Source organism: Procambarus clarkii, chromosome 44, assembly GCF_040958095.1.
Source record: "Procambarus clarkii isolate CNS0578487 chromosome 44, FALCON_Pclarkii_2.0, whole genome shotgun sequence".
Lineage (NCBI taxonomy): Eukaryota > Metazoa > Arthropoda > Malacostraca > Decapoda > Cambaridae > Procambarus > Procambarus clarkii.
Window position 1 is genome coordinate 22,214,311 of NC_091193.1, and position 21,863 is coordinate 22,236,173.

The 21,863-nt window shown below is 40.0% G+C and overlaps 3 protein-coding genes across 3 annotated transcripts in view; all 3 read right to left on the reverse strand.

Annotated features, from left to right (window-relative positions):
- The window catches only part of LOC123745365 (uncharacterized), a gene marked incomplete at its 5' end in the record, with an annotated part of 1,155 nt that extends 499 nt beyond the window's left edge, over positions 1-656 (reverse strand). Inside the window, one exon of the mRNA XM_045725853.2 lies at positions 1-656. This exon is cut by the window's left edge and continues 499 nt beyond it. Coding sequence (XP_045581809.2) covers positions 1-656 — 656 coding nt within the window.
- A 5,851-nt stretch (positions 657-6,507) lies between these two features.
- Positions 6,508-7,757, reverse strand: LOC123745364 (uncharacterized; the record flags this gene model as incomplete). Its single annotated transcript, XM_045725851.2, has 1 exon — positions 6,508-7,757. A coding segment is annotated over one exon (1,044 nt), but the record flags the coding sequence as incomplete, so codon positions are not given.
- A 4,828-nt stretch (positions 7,758-12,585) lies between these two features.
- On the reverse strand, positions 12,586-15,692 carry LOC123745368 (uncharacterized). Its single transcript, XM_045725856.2, has 2 exons — positions 15,666-15,692; positions 12,586-13,773 (listed from the first exon to the last, which is right to left on the reverse strand). Exons 1-2 carry the CDS (start codon positions 15,675-15,677, stop codon positions 12,790-12,792), a joined length of 996 nt encoding a protein of 331 aa, XP_045581812.2. The 5' UTR covers positions 15,678-15,692; the 3' UTR covers positions 12,586-12,789.
- Between the last annotated feature and the right edge of the window lie 6,171 nt (positions 15,693-21,863).

Sequence of the window (21,863 nt, forward strand, 5' to 3'; positions counted from 1 at the left end):
GTCGGGTTGTCGCCCTCTCCGTAGTTGACGAAGAATACTTCTGGAGTCTGTTGTGCTGGTGCTGGGACGTGGACGACCTTTTGCTCCAATTCTGGTCGCTTGTTGAGGACGTACACTACGTTCTTCTGTTGAGGTGGTGGCACCACAATGGGTTCCTGACCAAGTCCAACTTCTGGGGTACGGATGAAGATAATGTTGTGTTCAAGCCTTGGTGGGGGAACATGTGGGCGTGGACCGACGATTGGGGCCACTGGTGGAGCAGTATACACAAATGCGTTTCTGGTGACGACAGGAGTCACGCAACTTCCGTCCACATGACGAACCTGTCCAGCTCCACAGCTGACTCCACCGAATCCTACTCCTCCACCGAATCCTGCGCCGCTACCGAATCTTGCGCCGCCACCGAATCCTATGCCGCCACCTAATCTTGCTCCGCCACCGAATCCTGCACCGCTACCGAATCCTGCGCCGCCACCGAATCCTACGCCACCACCGAAGCCTCCTCCCCCGGCCCCTACGCCACCACCGAAGCCTCCACCTCCGAAGCCTCCACCACCTGATCCTATGATGAGACCTGGACCAGAAGGTCTTGGTAGACCGTAGGCCGGGCGTTTCTCGGCGGCGGCTGCCGCAACCAAGGAGACAAGTATCTGAAACAGAATTAAAAATTTTATTGGTTAGATTCTGACGGATTCACAGACGGACAAGTTATTATACCAATCATGTGTTCACATTATTTTCAGATTTTTTCTTGGTCCCCTCCAAGGTCGAACCTTCCCAGGTTACAAATGCACAACTGTTGAATAACTCTCCTATTTACTGCTAGGTGAATAGCGGCTTTTGGGGAAAGGAAACGTGACCATTCATTCTTTCCCGCCCGGTATATGAACCCGGGATACGCGATTGAGAGTCGAAAGCGATCCCAACTCTACAGGTTCCCACAGACAACCACCTGCCTGTTTAGTTAGCTCTGGCTAAAAAAAGCTCATCATCGTAGTCATTAACATAGTGACAGCAGAATATATGCAGTGATGCAATTTTCTGTATATATTCATACACATTGAGAGTTAAAGTCCTTAACGCTGTTAGGAATCAATGTATGTATGTTTTGATTTTAAACAATGAAGCGTGAGTCATAATGACCCTTGCAGACCAAAAACCTTAATAAACCTGATCATTAAACCTAAACCAACCTAACCTTATCTAACCTAACTAATATGACAGAAAAGAGACTATTTACTAATGTTTAACCCAATCAATTGCCAGGATCATCAAGGTCTCAATCTATACAGTGTCTAACCTTCATATTTAGTATAATCTATGTCAGAATTAAGAAAAAAACTCTGAATATACCCTGAAGTATGGGCCGTTGTTGTTGTTTTAAATTCAACTACTCGGAACAAAAAGTTGCAAGTAGCACGAGCTATGGTGAGCCCGTAGTGGTCTTGTATAGACACACCACTCGGATAGAGAGGATTGATATTTGCCTACAGAGCCTAAGGTTCTGAAGTCAGCCCGTCTTCCTAAGGTTTCCCAACGTCAAGAAACTGTTGTACTACAGTGCCCTTATCCTAACCTACCAGGGAACCCAAAACAGAAAACGTGATTATGTAAAGTTTGCGATCCGCTACTATTTTCAAGTTCGACGATTTTTGACCTTGGGTAGAGAATACGTCAAAATGCGACGCTCTATTAGGACGACGGGTTGCTGAAGCGCTGAAACATGCAGTGTCTTAAGTGAGGAGAATAAATGTTTGTTATGTTTATGTATATGTTAAGTTCGAAACAAACATTTGCTAATGCTCTTGGAGACTTAAACATCCATACATCTTGCTATACTGTTGTTGCAGAGTGTATATGAGTAAACTATGATTTTCTTTTCTCCGTTATTGTTCTTTTAGAATTAGCTATCCAGAACGAATTGTCCATGTAGCACCGGCTATAGTGCAACCCGTTCTCGCACTTGCGTACAGTCGTACTTGCGTACAAAGTGCGAGAACGGGTTGTATAGTGAGCCCGTAATTGAGTTCGCTTATTCGCGATAACCTTGTTACTGTGATATTTGGGTCAAAGTTTTAAATGGAGGTGGGGCTTCCTCCTTTTCTCCCGTTTCTTTTCCGCTTCTGTTTTAGTGCACTGGTTTTAATTAATACCATTATCTTTGCGGCAGATGTAGATGCACAGTGTTCACTAGTGTGTATCATTCTTCAACAGCTTTTCTAACCATTGTAATCGCTGTGAATTTTTCATCTAATGCAGCTGCTCTCGTTGGATGAATCGTGAGTTTGATGCTCAGAGCTTCATTTGCTTCACATTTCAGTAAGTAATGCAATAGTGGCATCTCTGCATCTGTTCCACAGATATGACACTCTTTAACTGTTGGGTTTATTACCTCCCAGCAGCACTTGTAACCAAGTCTAAGTCTGTGTATGGCTACTGCAATGTCTGTGGATATCTTTTTGCCAGGCTTGAAAGACGAGTACCCAGTGGCTTCTTCGTTTCACATCGCAGTGGATCTTCCTTCCGCTACTTTGGCTCTGTGGCGACCTCTTTTCTCCAAATATTCTACCCCCTTATAATTAAGTCTGTGTGAATGCCTTCAGCCCACCTTAGGTCAGCGCCCAGTAACTTAAGGCGGCATCCACCTCTCACCCAAACCATCACCACCTCTTTCCCGGCCGGAATTGTGAAGACCTCAGGAACTCTGAATATATCTTTGTACCACCGTAACACAAGACTAAACACAGGCTGGAGGAAGCACTCACCAGGAGCTTCATGGTAGAGTGTGATGTGTCGGCGAGGCGGACCCAGTCTTTATATAGTGTCGCTCTCACTCCGACAGGGCAGCCTTGACTCTCTCGTCTACATAGCACCCCTTTTTGCCACGCTCACCTCTACCATTATCCTCCTGCACGACATAACCCGGCATCGCTCTTATTTTCTTATTTGTATGTCAAGTTGGGTGTGGGAGAGCTTCCGATGTTGTACTGCGATCGGTTGTTTATTGTACAGTCCATACTTGTCCACGGTGTGATAGTTTACCATGTACCCCATACTCACCTTGTGAGCGGTAGTTTGTTATGCTCCTCTTACTCTTATGCTGAGCTTCAGTTGACCGTGTACACCGTACTTATTCCGTGAGTGATCTTTTATCGTACGCCCCTAATCTCATTTTATGAGTGGCACATTGTCCATCCTGTACTCATACTGTGAACGATAGTTTATTGTGCATTCAACACTCATCCTGCTAGCGATGGCTTATTGAGGACCCCATACTCATCCTGTGAGTGATAGTATACTGTGCATCCTCAAACTTGTTTTTAACTATTAATCCCAACATATGCGTTGTTTGCATATGTTATGCAATCCCAGTCAAACAAAAAGCCCCAGAACGAATCCATGTGACATTAGACAAGTGACATTTTTCCATTCTAACTTCACGCATTTATGGTAACTCTGCTTTCAATCCTTCAACCAGCTTTTGGTTCAGTTGAGAACATTTCCTCCAATACCATGAGCCTAAACCTATTTAATTAGTCATTCGATGGGATTAAGTGTCTAAGGCCTTATAGTTAAGAAAGGTAGTATCGTTGTTGTTGCTATTGCTGTTGACTGCGTCGAACACATAGAAGGATAGATGTCGTATAGATAGGTAAATCTGGCCGTAGTGAGGCCAGATCGCCATTGCAAGAAACCACGTTTAGAGTCCTTTTCAGACAATTTGTGTCGAGGAGATTTCTCATTGAATTTGCTATTATATGCTAAAGGAACTTTCCCGCTATCGATATCGGGCAGTAGTTAGCAGCAAGGTATCTGTCCCCTTTCTTGAATATTGGGACTATGCTGGCTTCCCTCCGTGGAGAAAGGTCTCTTCCTTTTTTCAATATTTTGATCAGTAGTAAACAGAGCTCCTCTGTATTCTTTTAGAATGATAAACTCCTCATTTGGACTTGACAATTTGTTTAGTTTTAGCATTTCATTTTGTGTAATCAGGCCAACGACTTTAGTCTGCGCTGCTGCATCCATCGCCAGCCTTGTATGCTGTTTTCGCAATGATGTTGGCTACGTTTTCACAAGTAAATAAAGGTAAAATAATAATTTAGCATATTACTCATGTCTGTCTCGTCATTTACCAAACAGGCAGTACTTGTTTACAGAGGGCCGGTTTCTCCAGTTTGGTCTGGCAGTGCAAGAAAAAACTTTGTTTTTTTTTTTACATTGTATTTCTGATTAACGTGGCTTCATTATCCCTACGTCTTTTATTTCCCGTTTATAGACCCCTTTACTTTTTTCCACAGATTAATTAGGTTCTTTTTCCTTTCTTGAACCTTCTATTACGCTTTTTATGTCTTTACGGAACCCCAAGAACCGTTTTGCTCCAGAACACAGAGAACCCCCGGCTCTAATGTGTGGTGCTGTCTTTCATGAATGTAATGAACATTATCGAGTTTTATTTAGCCTAGAAACAGTATCGCCAATATTTACGAGCATTTTGTTAAAGTGAGAGTGAGCCGCGCCTCCTTATGGCGTTGTCCAGCAGACACCTGGATGATCTCACTAAACAAGAACACATAAGTAGTTTACACCGGTCTCAACAAACAGTATGGACATGGCAGGTATCAATGAGAGATAAAGAATGATATAAAATAATATATTTGTTTAACAATAAATGATGGGTAATACCTTCATATATTTAACAAATATGATAGTGACATTGCAAGGCAGGTAAAGTGATGATGCTTATAAAATGTAACTTAGTTGTATCAAATCTTAATCCGTCAAATATAAATAATATTTTTTTTTTTATTTACCAAGCGTTTCCGTAGGAAATATCTCGATATTCCTAATTAATCCAATGTTAAGAATACCCGGTAATAGGTGACAGAGAATAGTATCTTAACCTATTATAATACTGAAAAACATGATCATAATGGTACTAAATAATGTAGTATAAAATTGGGTGATTCATGTTAAAACTTTAGAAGAGTATATCAATAAGGTGACAAATCCTCATATGCCCCGAGATGTGTTTTGATTTTTCTACAGAACTTTCTTTAATTTGTTGAGTTAGACATGCTGATTGTATTGTGATATAAAATTTAGTTTCAATCTGTGTTTGAAAAACAAAAGTGCGAAAGTGTGGGTGTATGCTTTGCGTAATAGTGGCTTCATAGATTGTGTAACTTCTGTCCCTACAATTGTTCATTACTCATATGTTCTTTGTACACACATTCTTTTGACAAAACATTTATATTTGTGTTGTATTTGTATTTTGAAGGTTTGAGTGCCAGTTCACTCCATATATGACAATTTCTGAAGTGGACAGAATTTAGACTGTGTAGAGGAGACTAGTGGGTTGTCAGGTTTGAGCTGAATCTTTTGTTGTGCTAAAAACTTTTCCATTGTATGCAATTTTTGAATATTTTAGGATGGGTTAAACACGTGTTTACGAACATAGACATGAAGAGTTTAATTGTGTCTATAAAATTAAGCAGTTGGTCCGGTGATCGCGTTTGCTCTTAAATTAGATTATTCCTGTAACTACTGTGGGGTTATCTAAATTGGTCTTTACTAAGAAGTGTGAGTGAAGAACCATAGACAATAGCAGTCCATAACACGAGGGTTGATAATACTATAATACAGAAACTTTATAGAGAAAATCATTTGAATAAAACCCAAAATAGATTATACCAAATAACGGTGCATCACACATACAAGGTCTCACAACTTGGTATGAAACACCACATTTACGAGGGCTTGCAGTTAGGTATATGCAACTCAAAATCGAAGGAAAGGCAAGTGACAATACTTCGAAAATAATATTCAAATTCTTCTATTTTCTGTGGTAGTATTCAACATTGTGTATATATATTTAACATTGTTTCTCCACTAGATAAGAGTCGCTCTGGCTTTTGCCTTTGAGTGACTCCATCTCTTATTCAAACACATTTTGACAGACAGTGTTCGTTCATTATTAAAGAAACAGTTGGACACATTGTCACGACAGTGTGATGTTTTAGTGATATTGGCAACACTAGCAATTTAGTAGTGTTTCAAAATGCAACAATACTTTGATATATTCATAATCTGACCAGCAAAACATATTGAGTGGTATGATAATGTGCAAAATGATAACGTTGTAATGGTATTTTTATTTAATGTTTGACCAAACAATATGAAGGATAACTACAGCAAGTTGGGGTTCTATATATTACCCAGCTTCGTGTGCTGGTACCTAGGATACCTGGTACCAGACAAGTGCTGAATTAATTTAATTTGCTAGTCCTATACTAATGCTGACTTCATTTACTAGTACCACACTAGTGATGACCTTATGTGCAGATGTCACACTAGTGCTGGCTTCCTGTACTAGTACAACACGAGTACTAGCCTCTTGTATGCTTTCCATTAAAAATAGAAGTTAAGTTTCGAGTTATTTCTCAATAAGTAACATTGAAGTGCTCGTCATGATGCGTTTCTTCATAGCTCCAGGAAACAAACAAATAATATAATTAAGGTTTTATTTTTATCTAAGCCATTGTTTACAGCAGATATCAATATTTGTCATATTAATAAATATATCTCTGGGATAAAATAAATATTACAGGATAAGTGGAAGGATTAGATAAACGGGAAATTAGATAAAGAAAATCATTTGTTCCGTCCTGCAGTACGATGGCCGAAGCCTGATGGAGAGGGCGGTGTTAACATATTTATGGCGTGGAATATAGACCAGACGGGGCCGACACACTGAAGCCACCTTCTCTGCTCTCGCCACTACTGAAGTCGTCTCCAAAGCCACCACCAATGCCGCCTCCATGGCCACCACCAATGCCGACTCCATGGCCACCACCAATGCCGCCTCCAATGCCACCGCCAATGCCACCGCCAATGCCACCTCCAATGCCACCGCCAATGCCACCTCCAAAGCCACCGCCAATGCCGCCTCCAATGCCACCGCCAATGCCGCCTCCAATAACCTGACCACCACCGTGAGCAGCAGCACCGAGGGCAGAATGGAGGTCCTCTCCTGTAGGTAGAGTCGGGTTGTCGCCCTCTCCGTAGTTGACGAAGAACACTTCTGGAGTCTGTTGTTCTTGTGCTGGAACGTGGACGACCTTCTGCTCCAGTTCTGGTCGCTTGTTGAGGACGTACACGACGTTCTTCTGTTGAGGTGGTGGCACCACAATGGGTTCCTGACCAAGTCCGACTTCTGGGGTACGGATGAAGATAATGTTGTGTTCAAGCCTTGGTGGGGGAACATTTGGGCGTGGACCGACGATTGGGGCCACTGGTGGAGCCGTATACACAAATGAATTTCTAGTGACAATAGGAGTCACGCAACTTCCGTCCACATGACGAACCTGTCCAGCTCCACAGCTGACTCCACCGAATCCTACACCGCCACCGAATCCTGCGCCGCTACCGAATCCTGCGCCGCTACCGAATCCTGCGCCGCCACCGAATCCTCTGCCACCACCTAATCTTGCTCCGCCACCTAATCCCACTCCACTGAATCCGGCGCCGCCACCGAATCCTACGCCACCACCGAAGCCTCCTCCCCCGGCCCCTACGCCACCACCGAAGCCTCCACCTCCACCTCCGAAGCCTCCACCACCTGATCCACCTATGATGAAACCTGGACCAGAAGGTCTTGGTAGACCGTAGGCCGGGCGTTTCTCGGCGGCGGCTGCCGCAACCAAGGAGACAAGTATCTGAAACGGAATTAAAATTGTATTGGTTAGATCCTGACCGACTTACAGACGAACAAAGTTATTATACCTTTATATAAAGTTATAAGAGACTATTTGCTAATGTTAAGCCCACTCAACTGGTACAGGATCATCAAGGCCCTATTATGAAGAATATTAGGGCCTTGATGGGCCTTACACTCCTTACTCAGAGTCTAACCTTCATGTATAATATATTCTGTCAGAATTATGTAAAACGTCTGAATATACCCTGAAGTATGGGCCTCACCACTCGATGTATACATTCTCATAGGATTAGTATACGTCAATAAATTCAGGTGTTTCTAAAGCACTGAAACATACAGTCTTTTAATCAAGCAGTATAAATGTCTGTTATGATTATGTGTATGTGAAGTGTGTGTTGTATTTTGTGTGTTAAATGTATAATTTGTGTATTAAATATGTGATTTGCTAGTGAAGAACGCGACAACCGTAAAATTGGTAACTGAGAACAAAAACAAAGGTGCTGTAAAGTGAAGGGTGAGCTTCAAGTAGGCCGAATAGTGCGTGTTGGTAACACTTAACTATCACATCTAGGACGCCTCCTTTATTAAGGCTATGACGTCACTCCTACAGTGCTGAAGGTGCACACTAAATGTTCAAATATCTGTGTGCGGCACAATTTTTGTTTTTCCCTCAAAGTTTCTGCTTTTTCAGTTCCTATTTAGTCTTAGACACCGTTGACTTGGTCTTCACTTGCTCCATCTAACCCGTTATAACAATTATGGCCGTAGCAGTGTTATGTAAATAATAAGTTGTTAATGACAAACCTAAAACGCTTCAGAAACCTAAAGCCACTACTGGTGTTGCCATGACACTTTACACCTTTTAGTCACACCCGGTGACATCAGAAGAAGTCAAGGTTTTCCCCACAAACCTCTTATCCATTTACAGTTTAAATATGCATTAGAAACAAACATTTACTAATTCTCTATAACAAGTAGAGCGTAACATCTGAAGCCTATGTTTTCCAGACTAAAACAGTTATACATCCTGCTTGATTGTTGACGGAGTGTATAAGAGTAGACCATGATTTTCTTTTCTGCGAATATTCTACCCCCACCCCCCTTATAATTAATTACGTCTGTGTGAATGCCATCAGCCCACCTTAGGTCAGCGCCCAGTAACTTAAGGCGGCATCCACCTCTCACCCAAACCATCACCACCTCTTTCCCGGCCGGAATTGTGAAGACCTCAGGAACTCTGAATATATCTTTGTACCACCATAACACAAGACTAAACACAGGCTGGAGGAAGCACTCACCAGGAGCTTCATGGTAGAGTGTGATGTGTCGGTGAGGCGGACCCAGTCTTTATATAGTGTCGCTCTCACTCCGACAGGGCAGCCTTGACTCTCTCGTCTACATAGCACCCCTTTTTGCCACGCTCACCTCTACCATTATCCTCCTGCACGACATAACCCGGCATCGCTCTTATTTTCTTATTTGTATGTCAAGTTGGGTGTGGGAGAGCTTCCGATGTTGTACTGCGATCGGTTGTTTATTGTACAGTCCATACTTGTCCACGGTGTGATAGTTTACCATGTACCCCATACTCACCTTGTGAGCGGTAGTTTGTTATGCTCCTCTTACTCTTATGCTGAGCTTCAGTTGACCGTGTACACCGTACTTATTCCGTGAGTGATCTTTTATCGTACGCCCCTAATCTCATTTTATGAGTGGCACATTGTCCATCCTGTACTCATACTGTGAACGATAGTTTATTGTGCATTCAACACTCATCCTGCTAGCGATGGCTTATTGAGGACCTCATGCTCATCCTTTGAAAGATATATTGTGCATCTCATACTGATCCTGTAAGTGAGTTTTTTGTGCACCCGATACTCATCCTTTGAGCGATAGTTTACCATGCATCTTCAAACTTGTTTTTTTTTTAAATTATTAACCTCAACATAAACGTTGTTTGCATATATTATAAAAACAAAGGCCTCAAAAATATCCTTGCGACACAAGTGACATTTCTCCAAACTGACTTCACCTCTTTGATGCTAACTCTGCTTATAATCCTTCAACCAGGCTTTGGTTCAGTTGAGAACATTCCTTCTATTTCCTCCAGGGAGAAGGAACTGTTCCTTTTTTTTATTCTTATAAATAGTACACAGAGAGTTCCTCTGTATTATTTTAAGAATGCTAACCGCCTCACTTAGACTTGACAGTTTGTTTAGTTTTAACATTTTTATTTTTTATAATTTTGTCATGTTTTTAGTCTGTACGCTGCATAGTTTATTTTCGTTGCCTCCTTGTATATTGCTTTCACGATGAGGAAGGCTACGTTTTCACAAGTAAAGACAGAGGTAAAATTGTAATATAGCATATTACTCATATCTGTCTCGTTATTTATCAGTTGGCCATTATTTGTATTTAGAGGGCCTCTTTCTCCTCCACCTCATTCTGGCAATGCATGAAAAATCTTTTGCTTTTAACATTGTGTTTCTGAATACCATGGCATCATTACCCCAATTTTCTTATATTTCCCGTTTAACGACCCCTTTTACTTTTTTCAACTGATTTAATAGGTTGTCTCCTTTCATGTATCTTCAAATTTCGTGTTTTTTATGTTTTACGGACCCCCAGAACCCCCCTTGTGCCCATACCCCCTGCTCTTATGTGTGACTCTGTCTTTCATGTACACAATACACATAATCATATTTATATTTAGTCTAGAAACGGTACAGTGGGTAAAGTAAGATTCAATTTCAATTTCTTTCTTTATTGTGCACCACATACCCATCCCGTGGGTGGTGGTGGAAAGGGTTACAGAGGCACATGATCGGTTCAGGAACTGAACCACATAGTTTGATAACTAAGCAAGGGATAGTCTTTTGAAGCTAGTTATACAAAGTTAAGCAGGTCGTGCCTGCTTTACTCGTTGTCCAGCAGACACCTGGAAGGTGTTAATAAACAAGAACACATAAGTAGGTTATACCTGGTTTCTGCAAATAATATCGGCTTGACAGGTGTTAATGATAGATGACAATTAATATTTAATAATAAGTGATAATACTTACAAAGTACAATATGGTTGTATCACATCCTATCTATCAAATATAGACTGATAAAATATTTATGTAATAAGAGTTTGGATGAGAAATATCTTAATATTCTTAATACAATGTTTAAAGTACTTGGTAACAGGTGACCAACAGTAATGTCTTAACCTATTATATTACTGAATAACAAGATTAAAATATATATATTTTATATATTTTATATATATATATATATATATATATATATATATATATATATATATATATATATATATATTTATATATATATATATTTATATATATATTATATATATATATATATATATATATATATATATATATATATATATATATATATATATATATATATATATATTTATATATATATATTGTCTAGATCGAGTGCCAGTTAGTTCCATATATGACAATCCCTGATATGGACGAACGGCCTAGACTGTCTGGACTATTGGAATTGTCAGATTTGATCTGAATCTTTTGTTGTGCTAAATATTGTTTTCTCTTGAATGAAATTGTTTAGTATTTTAGGATGGGTTAAACACTTTTTTGCTAACGTAGAAGTGAACAACTTAATGGTTTCGGGGAAAGTAAGGTGTTGGTCCAGTGATCGCGTCTGTTCTTGAATTAGATTTTTCCTTTAACTTTCCTAAGGGTTTTCTAAATTCGTTTCTCCTAAGAAGTGTAAGTCGAGGACCGTGGACAATACCAGTGTATAACACGAGGGTGGATAATACAGTAGTACTTTAATACACTAACTTTGTAGATGAATATGAACAAGTAAAATGTAAGATACCAAATAACGGAGCAGCACACTTGCGAGGTCTCGTAACTAGGTATGTTCAACGGCACATTTACGAGGTCTTGCAACTATTTATTTGCAAGATAATTTATATATTTATTTGCAAGATTTATTTATCTATTTAGTTCGAGCAACTATTTATTTGCTCGAACTAAAAGCTAGTAATTCACCTATGAAAGGCTTCGACATGTATTCTTCCAAATGTATACATTCCAAGAACGGAATGTATTCTTCTTTTTTGGGATGGGAAGAGGGGGGGGGAAAGGTTCCGTGCAGCACTGTATAAATGTTTAGCATTGTTTCTCTTACCTTACGCTCTGAATGGCTCCATCTTGTATTCCAGCACCTTATGTGTAATAAATATTCGTTTTTGGCAGAAAGTATTCGTTCATAATTAAAGAAAGTCGGACACTTAAACACCACTGTGTAATGTGGATTCGTCGATGCAGCGCAAACTTGCAATTTAGTAGTGATAAAAAATGCAACACTATACCGATATATGCATTTATATCTGAACAGTAAAAAATATTGAGTGGTATGATAATGTGTAAAATGACATCGTTGTGGTGTTCGTTTTATGGAATTTATTTGTAACTATACGAAGGATAACTGAAGTAAGTTGTGATCCTAAAGATTACCCAGCTTCTTGTGCTGGTACCTAGGTTACTTGTTTCCAGACAAGTGATGAATTCATTTGCTTGTACGAGACTAATGCTGACTTCATGTACAAGTACTATATTAGTATTGTGGCCACTTTTGCGCAGGCTTCATGATATATTTACAAACTAGTGCTGGTATTATTCTAGTGCTGACTTCATGTGCTGGTGTCACACTAGTGGTGGCTTCATATACTAGTACCACACCAGTGCAAGACTCTTGTATTCTCTCCACTAAAAACAGAAGATAGGTCTCTGTGTTATTCCTCAATAAGTATCATTGTGATGGTGCACAATGATAAGAAACGATCGTCATGATGCGTTTCTTTAAAGCTCCAGGAAACAAACAGATAATTTAAATAAGGTTTTATTTGTATCATTGTTTACAGTAGGTGATATCGGTGTTTGTCATATTAAATAAATCCATCGATTGGATGAAATAAATATTACACAAGTGGAAGGATTAGCTAAACTGAAAATTACATAAAGAAGATAAGTTGTTCCGTCCTACAGTACAAGGGCCGGAGCCTGAGGGAGAAGGCGGTGTTAACATATTTATGGTGTGGAATATAGACCAGACGGGGTCGACACACTGAAGCCACCTTCTCTGCTCTCACCACTACTGAAGTCGTCTCCAAAACCACCACCAATGCCGCCTCCATGGCCACCACCAATGCCGACTCCATGGCCACCACCAATGCCGACTCCATGGCCACCACTAATGCCGCCTCCAATGGCACCGCCAATGCCGCCTCCAATGCCACCTCCAATGCCACCGCCAATGCCACCGCCAATGCCGCCTCCAATGCCGCCTCCAATAACCTGACCTCCACCGTGAGCAGCAGCACCGAGGGCAGAATGGAGATCCTCTCCTGTAGGTAGAGTCGGGTTGTCGCCCTCTCCGTAGTTGACGAAGAACACTTCTGGAGTCTGTTGTTCTTGTGCTGGAACGTGGACGACCTTTTGCTCCAGTTCTGGTCGCTTGTTGAGGACGTACACAACGTTCTTCTGTTGAGGTGGTGGCACCACAATGGGTTCCTGACGAAGTCCGACTTCTGGGGTACGGATGAAGATAATGTTGTGTTCAAGCTTTGGTAGGGGAACTTGTGGGCGTGGACCGACGATTGGGGCCACTGGTGGAGCAGTATACACAAAGGAGTTTCTGGTGACAACAGGAGTCACGCAACTTCCGTCCACATGACGAACCTGTCCAGCTCCACAGCTGACTCCACCGAATCCTACTCCTCCACCGAATCCTGCGCCGCCACCGAATCCTGCGCCGCCACCAAATCCTGCGCCGCCACCGAATCCTGCGCCGCCACCGAATCCAACGCTGCCGCCACCCAATCCTGCGCCGCCACCCAATCCTGCGCCGCCACCGAAGCCTCCTCCCCCGGCCCCTACGCCACCACCGAAGCCTCCACTTCCGAAGCCTCCACCTCCTGATCCACCTATTACGAAGCCTGGACCAGACGGTCTTTGTAGACTGTAGGCCGGACGTTTCTCGGCGGCGGCTGCCGCAACCAAGGAGACAAGTATCTGAAAAAGAATCATAATGTTATTGGTTAGATTCTGATTGACTCAGAGACGCAGAAAGTTACTGTACCATTTATGTGTTAATAATTATTTTAAGATTTGTCTTACATATTTAATGAATTCTGTTTATAAGTTATTCGTGCTGGAAATAATGTGGTTTGAAGGCAATTCAGTCTTCAGCAGGCAAACACCAGACAGTTCTGTTCTGGTTAGAAAACCCTAATCATTAAGGTCATTAAGATGGTAAGAGCATAATATATACAGAGTGGTACACTTTTCAGTGAATATTCACACACATTGAGAATTTGAATCTTTAACGCTAAAAGTGTAAATACAAATATTTAGGTTATCAACAATGTAGAATGTAGAGTGAGTGCCTAATGATCCTAGCATATAATAGACCTAAATAAACTTTATCAACAAAATTTACCCAATCTGACTTTATCTAACTTTTCTAAGGAGACAGAAGAGGCCATGTGTTAATGTTAAGGCCTCACAATTACCAGGATCATTAAGGCAACAATCTTGTCAGTTTCCAACCTTCATATATAATATAATCTATATCAGAATTATGAAATGAAGAAATATCAGTGAATATTCATTGAAATGTACTCTTTCACTTTTTAATGCATTTATATATATATATATATATATATATATATATATATATATATATATATATATATATATACATATATATATATATATATATATATATATATATATATATATATATATATATATATATATATATATAATATGCAACAATGATCACAAAAACACTGATTCCAAGCATGCAGAAAAACCACATGTGAAAAATAGAGTGTTTAACGCGTTTTCGCTAATTCGCCTTTATCAGAGCAAAGTAGAATGAAGAACCAGTCTTCATTCTACTTTGATCTGATGAAGGCGAATTAGCCGAAAACGCGTTAAGCATTCTCTATCTCATATATATATATATATATATATATATATATATATATATATATATATATATATATATATATATATATATATATATATATATATATTAATATAAGAATAAATGTGCGTTATGTGAATATTAATTGTGTGTTTATTTTGTGTTTGTTATTTGTATTAATTCGATTACTTGTTGAAGAAATCGACTTGCGGAATATTGGGAGCTGAAAACGGAAAGAGAGGTGCTGTAGAGGATGATCCTCAAGAGGACGGAATAGTGCGTGTTGGTTACACTTGTCACATATGCCTCAGCCTTAAGGGCTTTGGTGTCATTCGTGCAGTGCTACAACTGTGCAATACATGTTCAAATATCTATGACTGGTATTTTTTCTGGTCAAGTTACCGGGGGTTTCAATTCAGATTTAGTCATAAATGCACCGTGTGCTAACGTTTTCCCTATTCTCTGTAACTCCTCAAATAGACTAGTGTCATAGCGGTGTTGTGTGAAAACAACACTAAAACTTCTTGGCCAATACTGGTGTTGCCATGACAGCTTACACCTGTGAGTCATTCTCGGTGACATTAGAAGAGGTCAAGGTTTTCACCACAAACCTCTTATCCAATTACAGTTTAAGTATGCACCAGAAACATTTACAAATTCTCTCTAACAAGAAGACCTTGACAGCTGAAATCAATGTCTTCGAGTGTAAAAAGAAGAGTCGTACATCTTGCTAGACTGTTGGCGGAGTCAGTACGAGTAGACCTTGAATTTATTTTCTCATAGTACACCACTTATAAAAATTTTCCTGTGTGAATGTCTATAACCCACCTTGGGTCAGCGCCCAGTAACCTGGAGCGACATCCAACTGTCTCACCAACACCATCTCCACCTCTTTCCTGCTCGTACTTATCAATAACACTGGAACTCGTAATGTGTCTTAAGACCACCACAACTTAAATCGCTAGGCACTCACCAGGAGCTTCATAGTGGAGTGTGATGTGTCGACGAGGCGGTGTGAGTCTTTATATATAGTGTTGCTCTCACCCCAACGAGGCAACCTTGACACTCTCGTCTACATAGAACGCCTTTTTGCCACTCTCACCTCTGCCATTATCATCCTGCACAACGTAACCCGTCATCGCTCTGGTTTATAGTTAGATTTGGTCGTTGGAGATCTAGTTAGTTTAGTCATTTATTATACACATCCCTTGGGCGGTGGTGAGATGGGTTCTAAAGTCACATAATGAGTTCACGGACTGAACCCAATAGTTCATTTAGCTAAGCAAGTAACAATCTTGTTAAGTTATGTTGCACAGTTTTTAATTCAGTCATACATATATATACTCCTTGGCCTCATCAGAAGTAGGGCCCAAAGGACTGCCATGGGTCACCCCACTGGCGTCCAGATTCGACTCCTGTTGTGGGCCAAAATGTTTGAAGGATTTACAGCTTGGGGACGATTAAAGCTTTCTCTCTTTCTCACACACACACACACTCATATGGGGGCCCTGGTAGCCTGGTGGATAGCGCGCAGGACTCGTAATTCTGTGGCGCGAGTTCGATTCCCGCACCAGGCAGAAACAAATGGGCAAAGTTTCTTTCACCCGGAATGCCCCTGTTACCTAGCAGTAAATAGGTACCTGGGAGTTAGTCAGCTGTCACGGGTTGCTTCCTGGGGTGTGTGTGTGTGTATGGTGTGGAACAAAAAAAAAAAGGTAGTTAGTAAAAAAGTTACTTGACTGTTGAGAGGCGGGTCGAAAGAGCAAAGCTCAACCCCCGGAAACACAACTAGGTGAATATACACACACACACCATGCCTGACGATCCTCCTGGAGTTTTATGATATGGTAGCAAAAAATAAGCAAGACAGAAAAGACTGGGCAGATTGCGTATTTCTGGACTGCCAAAAATACTTTGATACAGTACTACACAGGAGGTTACTATACAAACTTATGAGGCATGCAGGAGTAGACTGAAACGCACTAACATGGGTGAGGATTTACCTAACAGACAAATGTCAAGAGAGTGACAGTGAGGGGCGAGGAGTTTAACAAGAGGGGTTTCTCAAGGATCGGTGCTGGGATCTATACTATACCTCATTTATGTAAACGACTTGACTGCAAGAGTTGAGTCTTATATGTCGGTGTTTGCAGATGATGCAGAACGAATGAGGAGAGTTGAAGCAGATGAGGATTGTAAGATTCTCCACGATGACTTGAACAGGTTCAGAGCTGGTCCAAGAAATGGCTGCTAGAGTACAACACCAGCAAGTGTATAGTGATGAAAATGGGATCAGGAGCCAGGAGACCGAAAGGCCAATACACGTTGAAGGGAAAATGCCTCCCTATGTCGACTAGAGAAAAAGATCTGGGAGTGAACATAAAACCAAACCTAACTCCAGAGGCTCATATAAATAGAATAACGTCAGCTGCCTACTCTCCGCAGGCAAAAATCAGAATATCCTTTAGAAACTTGAATAAGGAGATGTTTAGATCACTATATACCGCTTATGAGAGGCCAGTCTTGAGTATGCCGCCCCATCATGGAGCCCCCTTCTAAAAAAATAACATAAGGAAGCTCGAAATGGTGCAGAAGTTTGCAGCGAAACTCGTCCCAGAGCTGTGAAGGATGATGTACGAAGAGAGACTGATGGAATTAAGCCTGACGACGTTAGAAAGGAGGAGGGACCGGGGGGGGATATGATATAGACATATAAAATACTTAGAGGGATTGGCAGGGTGGAAAGAGAGGAAATGTTTACAATGAATATCAATAGAACAAGGGGGAGCACGGATGAAAACTTGACATTCAGATGTTTCATAGAGATGTTAGAAAGTTTTCTCTTAGCGTAAGGGTAGTGAATAAATGGAATGACTTAAATTGATCTACAACCTAAAGGAGATGGTTGTAGAGGCAAACTTCATTCATAACTTTAAAAGAAGGAATGATAGGGAAATAGACCAAGAGTCATTGCATTAGACAACCAATAGCTATAAAAGAGGGGTCCAAGAGCTAGAGATCGATCCTGCAGACACAAATAGATGAGTACACACTAACAGAGACGAAACTTTAAGAAAATATTTTAAATAAGTTCGTATTCACAGGAGGCTACTCAGTTTAGACGTGACAGAAAAAATAAGAAGGGTGGATGTGTGGCTGTGCTGGTGAAAGAAAACCTGAAGATAAGACAGTTAATAATCGAAAACTCTCAAGAAGTTGACATAATGGCATTGCAGGTCTGGAATCAGGATGATAACTGATAATCGTAAGTGCCTACAGCCCACCAGCAGCAACACATGGACGAAGGATGAACTAGATAACAAACGAGAGGGGATCATAATTGTCATGAGAGAGATTATAGTACAAGCAGGAAAAAATAAATCACAATTGTTGGTACTGGGGGACTTCAACTTAAAAACAATAGACTGGGAGGTTTACAAAGCAAGAACGGGGGACATTTAGTCAGGCAGATTTGTAAACCTCACTCTGGAGACATTCATGTATCAACACATCAAGCTGGCCACAAGAATGAGGGAAGGGGATGTTCTGTCAATACTGGATTTAATATTCACCAGGAAAGAAGAGATATTTGGCATCCAGTACCTTCCTCCCTTGGGAAAGAGTGATCATGTCCTGTTGGAAATTAAATTTTGCTTTGTGATATAATCTAGAAGAGAATGGGGACATAGACACAGGGGACAAACGTGATTTCAAAAGATGACACTACGGGGAACTTAGCAAGTTCTTCAAAAAACAGACTCCTTAATTGAAAAGTCTTGTTGCTAGGCAAGGAAGTATATAAGATGTAAGTCAAATTTTGTGAAATATATGAAGGAACACAAAAATTCATACCAAAACAGAGATGCAGAAGAAGAAAACAGGATTGGTTCAATATAAATTGTTCGAGTGCCAGAGAGGAAAAGGCAAGAAAATGGGTACAATATAGGAAGAGGCCTAACCCTCAAACATACCATCACTACAAAAAACAAGAAACAAATAAGCAGCAGTGAGGAGAGAGATAAAAAGGAACTTTGAGAAAGGGGTTTCTGGCAAAAAAAAAAAAACAGATCCAGGCCTTTTCTATGAATTCATCAAAAGCAAGCTGTTTTAAAATATAAGATAAAATAGAGTGATTGAGAATGGGGAACAGGTTTACTGAAAATGACGAAAAAATGTGTGAAACACTAAATGAACAGTTCCGAATCATGTATAACAAATCCAATTAGTTTTTATGATAGCGCCACAGAGATTCTACAGGAGAGAGATGGTTGGGTTGACTGTGTCTATCTGGACTTAAAAATGGCTTTTGACAAAGTCTCACACGAGAAGTTGTTTTGGAAATTTGAATACTGTGAGATTTTCTATTATTTAACACTAATTGACAAGTGCTGCTCAGTCAGAAAGGACTGCACAGGCCAACACGTTAAGTGTCAAATGTAAAGATTTTACTTTAAAACTGAAAATAAAAGGCGAGAGCAACCGCCAGGGTCCAGCTCCTTGGATCACTTATCCACTAAGTCGTTTAGCTCCTTAATTGCTTAGGGCAATGTTAACGGTAACAATTGGGCTATGAATCAGGTTCGAATCCAGAAGCAGGCCTTCAATAAATGCAAGAAATAGTCTAGTTTGTTGCAGCATGCATGTGGGGTTAAATATTGTTGAAAGGTACTGACATAAAGTTACTTCTCTCGTTAGTAACAAACAATTTATTACAAAACTTATTTATAATACAAAGCACAACAATTTAACGTTACGTTAATGGTCCTCTAGTGACAACTAATGACAGCTATCCAAACAGCAGTATAGTACGGGCTCCTTTTCGTACCGCTCTTGGCTGGTATAATGAACTAGACTGAACAAACAGGTACTCACTTGGACTCAAGATGCAAATCAAAAGTGCAAAACAATCAACAATCAAATCATCACAGCACGACTGGTCACTGAGACAGTCTCCTGAAACACTCTCAATTACGTTAACCCACGTCTCTCAGCAGTCAAAACAACAACAATTACTTTAACGTTCTATCACAGACTAAACAATTGATTCCCAATCCATTTAATCAAATTAATTTTAAAATAATTACGTTAATCAGTTACGTTAACTAATTACGTTAATTAGTGTAATCCAGACAGTTAAGAGTCAAGGTAATCTATGTTTATTACAACTTGTCACTCAGATAGTCCAACAATCAAAACAATAAATCTCACATCAATTACTGTCACAAAGACATTTAAACAACCAGTAAGTAATTACATTAATTACTGTCACACGGACAACTAATTATCAAGACGAGTTACGTTAACACAACGCTATCACTCAAGACAACTTGCCAGCAAGACTTTGTCACTCCACTTGATTACGTTAATTACACTGCCTCAATGGACAGTTGATCACCACAAGGAGTAAGTTAATGATTCTTCAATATATCATATAAGATTATACAATTGCTTTTCTCACTGACAAATCAGACACAACGGTAACCCGTTCACTTCACTCACACGGGTCATTCAATAACACAGCACAAAAAATTACAACACAACACAATCGTAGTATAATTTATTATCACAATTCCTCTTTGGACTCATTGGTTTCTTCTGCAATGATAACAAAGCATGCACATGGAAATCGAATATCAGAACGGTATAATATTGAACCGAACCTTCCCACACAATTTAATACATCCTAATTAAATGTGTAATTACGTGTATTAATACACGTGTATTTACACATGTAAATACTTGTAAATATGTGTTGTTCTGATGAAGGTGAAATGAGCGGAAAACGCGTTTAGTAATCTCTATTTTTCATGTGTGGGTGTGGTTTTTCTGCATACTTGCATCAGTCTTTTTTTTGTGATCGTTGTTGCATATATTTATATATATATATATATATATATATATATATATATATATATATATATATATATATATATATATATATATATATAAATATATATATATATATATATATATATATATATATATATATATATATATATATATATATATATATATATATATATAAATATATATATATATATATATATATATATATATATATATATATATATAATATATTATATTTTGGGAGCAGGTTTTCTCTAATACACATGTCATTAAACACAACAGCATTGTGATTACTATTAATTTTCTTTTGGATATTTTCCATTCTACGCAAATATATCTTCTACCCTCTGGAGGGTGAAGAAACACTAAATCACTTAATGTTACCATACTTCAGGACTACACTCTGCCGCACTAACACAGCTATACTGAGCTTACAAGGTTGTTGTTGCTGTGGTGTGTTTGTATACAAAACAAAATCAAAATATTTAACTGTAGCCGGCAGACAGTGCCAAAAACCATCGTGGGGGTCCGAATGTGACGCTGGCACGCTGTTCCTGTGTTAATTCTGGCGACCCAGACCAGCCTATGTTCATCCCGTACCCCAGAACATTCCCTCTGCCAATTTGCGTGATATATGCACATTGATATATGCACAGAACCGGCATTGCCCGGGTCTGTTTCCCATCTATCCATCTAACTATTCATCTATCTGTATATATCTGTCCATCTATCCATTCATCAATCTATCCATCTATCTACACATCTATCCATTTGTCTATCCTCTATGTATCCATCCTAGCCATCTTAGGGATCCGGTGGCTGCGCGGACAAAACACTGGTCACGTGATCCTATGGTCATGGGTTCGATCCCATGCGCCGGCGAGAAACAATGGGCAGAGTTTTTTTCGCCCTGATGTCCCTGTTACCTAGCAGTAAATAGGTACCTGGAAGTTAGTCAGCTGTCACGGGCTGCTTCCTGGGGGTGGAGGCCTGGTCGAGGACCGGGCCGCGGGGACACTAAAAAACCCCGAAATCATCTCAAAATAACCTCAGGAAGATCTTTCATTCTTCCAGTCATTTGTCTATCCTTTTATCCTTCCATCTATCCATCCATCCAATTATACATCCATCCATCTATGTATTCATCCCTCCATCTATCTATATATCCACCTATCCATCCATCTATACATCCATCTATCCATCTATCCATCCATCCATCTATCCATCCATTTATACAGCCATCCATCTATTCATCCATCAATATATCCATTTATCCACCATTCATCCATCTATCTTTCCATCCATCCACTCATCTGAGCGTCCA